The 5,496-nt window shown below is 48.5% G+C and overlaps 2 protein-coding genes across 2 annotated transcripts in view; both read right to left on the minus strand.

The window, feature by feature from the left end:
- Positions 1 to 207: 207 nt before the first annotated feature.
- On the minus strand, positions 208 to 4,730 carry LOC136685108 (cytoplasmic phosphatidylinositol transfer protein 1-like). The gene is made up of 3 exons (XM_066659285.1): positions 4,675 to 4,730; positions 3,999 to 4,061; positions 208 to 1,363 (listed from the first exon to the last, which is right to left on the minus strand). The coding sequence occupies exon 3, from the start codon at positions 1,359 to 1,361 to the stop codon at positions 1,041 to 1,043; it is 321 nt and encodes a 106-aa protein (XP_066515382.1). The 5' UTR covers positions 1,362 to 1,363; positions 3,999 to 4,061; positions 4,675 to 4,730; the 3' UTR covers positions 208 to 1,040.
- Positions 1,380 to 5,496, minus strand: part of LOC136685109 (cytoplasmic phosphatidylinositol transfer protein 1-like) — a 93,669-nt gene continuing 89,552 nt past the window's right edge. The window contains exon 10 of the mRNA XM_066659287.1: positions 1,380 to 1,832. Coding sequence (XP_066515384.1) covers positions 1,633 to 1,832 — 200 coding nt within the window. The 3' untranslated portion in view covers positions 1,380 to 1,632. The remainder of the gene's footprint in view (positions 1,833 to 5,496) is intronic.

Below are 5,496 nucleotides of genomic sequence, written 5' to 3' on the forward strand. Positions count from 1 at the left end.
ACACTGACATGGATTGTAGTCTGTAAAAAATAATTTAGAGATAATTTAATTTAAATGCATTTTAAACGAGTTACATCTCAAAGATCTGAACTGACACAGAGAGAGAGTAATATTAGAGGAGGCAGCCGTGGCCTGGTGGTTAGGAAACTGGGCAAGGTTCGATCCCCAGAGTCGGAGGGTCGTGGCTGACGTGCAAGGCACCTAACCCAGACTAACTGCTCCCTGGGCGCCGTGGCTAGGGCTGCACACCGCTCCAGTGTGGGGCATGTGTGCTAGTGTGTTTCACTGCACGGATTGGGTTAAATGCGTAGAACAAATTCCTCTGTGTGCAAGCGCAGTGGCCAATAAAGAGATTCTAATTCTAACTCTATTATTAATGGAACCCTACATGAAAGATCCATTCTGGACCAATCTTGTCTGGTAACGCAGGAAAGACGTTTTGCTGTGTATTTGATCTGAAAATGAAGAATAGTTTGGGACCTACAAAGACCTGAGAAGGATTTATATCGTGGTGTTGCAGCTGTGATTAAGGGAGGCAAGAGAGACACTGAGAAGCAAGTTCAGAGTTCAGAACAGTAACAGGTGGTAAATTACCTGCCTACGCAATGTGAGGAGACATTCTTTAAAGTGGCCTTACACCTTAATCCATAGCCCTGCTCGGGGAGACGTCTGCTTTGCGGTTGCTAAGGCCACAACGTTCAGGCCACATGTGGATAGTCACCTAATCGATAGGAGTGATTTAATAAAATGAGGGGAAAAGAATAAACCTGCTCTCCATCTACGGTACCACATTGCACATTAATAACTGAAATGCAACATTATTGAGTTCGACGTTATCGATGCGTCTGAAACTGGAAAAACAGAAAGTGTTGATTCAAGGCAGGAAGCCCATTTACAGGGACGGAGGTGGGACCTGCCAGGCTTTGACCTCCTCCGGGAAGTGGAGTCTTTGTGGAATACCACGTAGAACCGAAACAAGGAGATCGAGGAAGGTGGGCAGATCTAGACTGTGTTTGGGAGGAGGTGGGCTTCAGAACAAATCACTCCATCTGATCAGGCACGGGGCTGAGGGGGGCGTGGTTGGCGGCTGAAGCGGAGGCAGGGGTGGACTCTGATTGGACAGGCTGAGGCAGAGTCAGGGTCTCTGGGGCGGATTTCTTGCGAGGGCGGTCTTTAGGGACGGAGAGGAACTCTGGGGCGTCGGTGTAGAGCGGGGTGGACGGAGCGCTGGCCGGACCGTTAGGGGCCAGAGACGAGAGCGGCGTTTCGCCAATGGAAATGGACGGAGGGAACATCCCGATCTTCTGGTTGGTGGCTTCCTGGATTGTACGCTCAAACTCTCTCACCTCATCCATTGTCATGTCTTTAAAAAAAGAGGAAAACAATCATGAGTTACAAAGTTTAGGCACGGTTTCTTAAACACGAGCTGCAGTTTTGACAATTGTGATGTTGAGGGGGAGCTGTGCAAAGCCACAATGGTCAAAGCTTTCAGTTAGTCCAAATCAAATGAGATCTTAGTTCTATTCAGCCATTCAGACATGCCTTAGTTTCTGTTTGTTTAGAGACATTTTAGGTTAAAAACAGTGGGACCGTGGTGTATCCCCTTTAAAACAGGAGGGACGGTAAAGTGTGTCATGGACGGGACGGATCTCCCTGAAGGGAGAGGTGCTTTAAAAAGAAATGGACACATACGCTGACATTGTCATGGTTCGTTAAGCCACCCAGAGATGGAGATGGATTGGTGGAATGCTCTTGCTGCTCATGGCAAACTTTAATGTTGGTTTTCTCATGCATTTGCGTCTCGTACTGCCGAACGTCCTCCAAAGACATATCTGCAAAGAGGGAAGGGACGGAATGGGGCAAAAACCATGGGCATCTTCAGTTAGGGACACTCAGGGCCAGGGCACAGTGGCACGTTTGGGGTTAGTTTGGGTTAGTTTTGAGAGTTGGAAGGCTAGAAGGGTCAAACCGGGAGAGTGAGTGAGTGAGTGGGTGAGTCAGGGGGGATTGAAGTGGAAGTGGATGTAGCACGCAGGCGAGAGGTGAGAGGATGTTAGATCTAGACTTCTGAACCAGGAGCTGGGCGGGACATCAGTGGGAAAGCTTGTTAAAAGGTTAGTTCAGCAGGGTCAGGATGGGAAGGAGAGGTAGGAGCAAGAAGGAAGCACCTGAGGTTGGGGTGGAGTCACCATCTCATAAACTCAAGCAATGGAAACATTAAAACAAATACGAAATAAAAACATAATATTTCAGAGAGATTCTGAATTCCATCATGCAGCTAGGAAAACATTAACAACCCAATAAGGAAAGGAAAGGGGACTATTACAGACTTTTTCACAGAAGTCAGAACCCTGAATACTCTTCTTTATGGAGCTAAATAACTGGTACAAGCATTCAAAGCACGATGGCTGACTTCTGATCTAGATTCTTATTTTTAAGACTTAAATTTTTGCAATCAGAATATTTCACCATCTCACAATTATTCATTCATTCATTATTTGTAAGCGCTTATCCAGTTCAGGATGGCAGTGGGTCCAGAGCCTACCCTGAATCACTGATCGCAAGACGGGAACACACCCTGGAGGGGGCGCCAATTCTTCACAGGGCAACACACACACTCACACATTCACTCACACCTACGGACACTTTTGAGTCGCCAATCCAACTACCAACGTGTGTTTTTGGACTGTGGGAGGAAACTGGAGCACCCGGAGGAAACCCCCACAGACACAGGGAGAACACACCACACTCTTCACAGACAGTCACCCGGAGAAAACCCATGCAGACACAGGGAGAACACACCACACTCCTCACAGACAGTCACCCGGAGGAAACCCACGCAGACACAGAGAGAACACACCACACTCCTCACAGACAGTCACCCGGAGAAAACCCATGCAGACACAGGAAGAACACACCACACTCCTCACAGACAGTCACCCGGAGGAAACCCACGCAGACACAGAGAGAACACACCACACTCCTCACAGACAGTCACCCGGAGAAAACCCATGCAGACACAGGAAGAACACACCACACTCCTCACAGACAGTCACCCGGAGGAAACCCACGCAGACACAGGAAGAACACACCACACTCCTCACAGACAGTCACCCGGAGGAAACCCACGCAGACACAGGGAGAACACACCACACTCCTCACAGACAGTCACCTGGAGAAAACCCACACAGACACAGGGAGAACACACCACACTCCTCACAGACAGTCACCCGGAGGAAACCCACGCAGACACAGAGAGAACACACCACACTCCTCACAGACAGTCACCCGGAGGAAACCCACGCAGACACAGGGAGAACACACCACACTCCTCACAGACAGTCACCTGGAGAAAACCCACACAGACACAGGGAGAACACACCACACTCCTCACAGACAGTCACCTGGAGGAAACCCACGCAGACACAGAGAGAACACACCACACTCCTCACAGACAGTCACCTGGAGTCACTGTGTGAGAGCGACACTGACCTGCTGCACCACTGTGCTGCCCTAAACGCCTTATTGAAAATAGATAAAACATAAAAGATTCAAATACAAAATCAGGTTCAAGCTAATGTCAGTTATTTAGCTCCACACTTCTTTAGAGTTTAATGACCTGCGGAATCTTTATTTAAGTATCTGCAAATTTCACTTACCGGTCTATCAGCTTACACAGAAAACAGCTTACTAATCACCCTCTCTGCTGTGTTTACACAGAATGTTTAAAACTATGTCCTACGCCCCTCTCCCTGAAAGCAGCTTTCATGGACCTTTAATGTGGTTACTGCACCCAGAGGAACAGGAGCTATAGAGTACACAAAACCACAGAGCAGCCAAGCTATTATTGTATACACCTAACATCTGGTTCAAAGCACAGAAAACGAAGCTCAGACATCAGTTGAACGCAAAAGGGAGAGACGCAAACAAAGAGCCACAGAGAGGGTAGCACTAGACACATGCATGAGTTTTATAGCTGATCTTGGTCTTTAACATACCAATCCATTCATCCACCCAGGCAAAGCCTGTCTGTGACCCAGCAACAGGATGTCCCTCACCACCTAGAGAGAGAGACAGACAGAGAGAGAGAGAGAGACAGAGAGAGAGAGAGAGAGAGAGAGACAGAGAGAGAGAGACGAGGAGAGAGAGTGAGAGGAGAGAGAGAGGAGAGGAGAGAGAGACGAGAGAGAGAGAGAGAGAGAGAGAGACGAGAGAGGGAGAGAGGGAGAGAGAGAGAGAGAGAGAGAGAGACAGAGAGAGAGAGAGAGAAGAGAGAGAGAGAGGGAGAGAGAGGAGAGAGAGAGAGAGAGGAGGAGAGAGAGGAGAGAGAGAGAGAGAGGAGAGAGGGAGAGGGGAGAGAGAGAGAGAGAGAGGGGGGGGGGGGGGGGGGGGGAGACAGAGAGAGGGAGAAAGGGAGGAAGGGGGAGATGAGACATTGTGGTAGAGTAAGAGAAAAAGAAAAATCAAGAGCAAAAACAAGAGAGAGGAAGAAAACAATGGGATAAAGGAATAAACAGATAAATAAAGTCAACCGAACAAGAGAAAGGAGAAAGGTGGAGGGAAAAGACCAAAATCGAGAGAAGAAATAGAAAAGGTGGGGTGATATGCAGAAAAACACATCAAAGTCAGGCTCAAAGTGTACACCCTGTAAAAGGTAAAGGTCTCGTGGTGTACCTTGTGGACGAACTGCTCGACGCGAGTCTGCAGTCCCCCACACCTCGAACTTGACGGTGACGAGTTTGTAAGAGCACATGATGGGGTCCTGAGTGTCCCGCCAGCCCTCCTGCAGCATGCCGCGGACGTCTTCTCCGACTTGAAGTAGCGCAAGTCCTGCATAACACACACACATTTACGTGCTTGGTATTTAAAGGCTGAAGTACACAGCATACAAAGCTCCGACTGGGTGCACTCAAGCTCATGGGAGAACGAAGTTATTGAGTTTAATGAAGTGAAAGAACAAGTGAATAATCGAATACGTCCTACTGAAACAATTACATTCATCGCCTCAACCAGGCGAAAAAGCCCAGGCGTCTCTGTCCCACACAGCTCCTTCTAGCTCCCCCTGGAGTGTGCCCAGGTGTTTCCAGGGAGATATAATGCCTCCACGATCGGGGTCTCGTACCAGTTGGTAAACCTCCATCATGAACCAACCCCACTGGCTCTTTCAAATTTACATAATCAGTTAAATGTTCATAGCCCTTGTCTAAAGTGATACACACTTGTGCTCTGTGTAAACATCTATTTTATAAGTGTTTTGACTGCATGTACTTTTCATTCATTCATTGTCCTGTAACCCTTATCCAGTTCAGGGTCAAGGTGGGTCCAGAGCCTACCTGGAATCACTGGGCGCAAGGTGGAAACACACCCTGGAGGGGGCGCCAGTCCTTCACAGGGCAACACACACTCACACCTTCGACACTTTTAAGTCGCCAATCCACCTACCAACGTGTGTTTTTGGAGCGTGGGAGGAAACCAAGCACCCGGAGGAAACCCACG

The sequence above is a fragment of the Hoplias malabaricus genome, unplaced genomic scaffold (genome assembly GCF_029633855.1).
Source record: "Hoplias malabaricus isolate fHopMal1 unplaced genomic scaffold, fHopMal1.hap1 scaffold_74, whole genome shotgun sequence".
NCBI lineage: Eukaryota > Metazoa > Chordata > Actinopteri > Characiformes > Erythrinidae > Hoplias > Hoplias malabaricus.

Coding starts and splice junctions, on each gene's coding strand:
- LOC136685108 (XM_066659285.1), bottom strand. CDS start 1,361: ATGACAATGGATGAGGTGAGAGAGTTTGAGCGTACAATCCAGGAAGCC.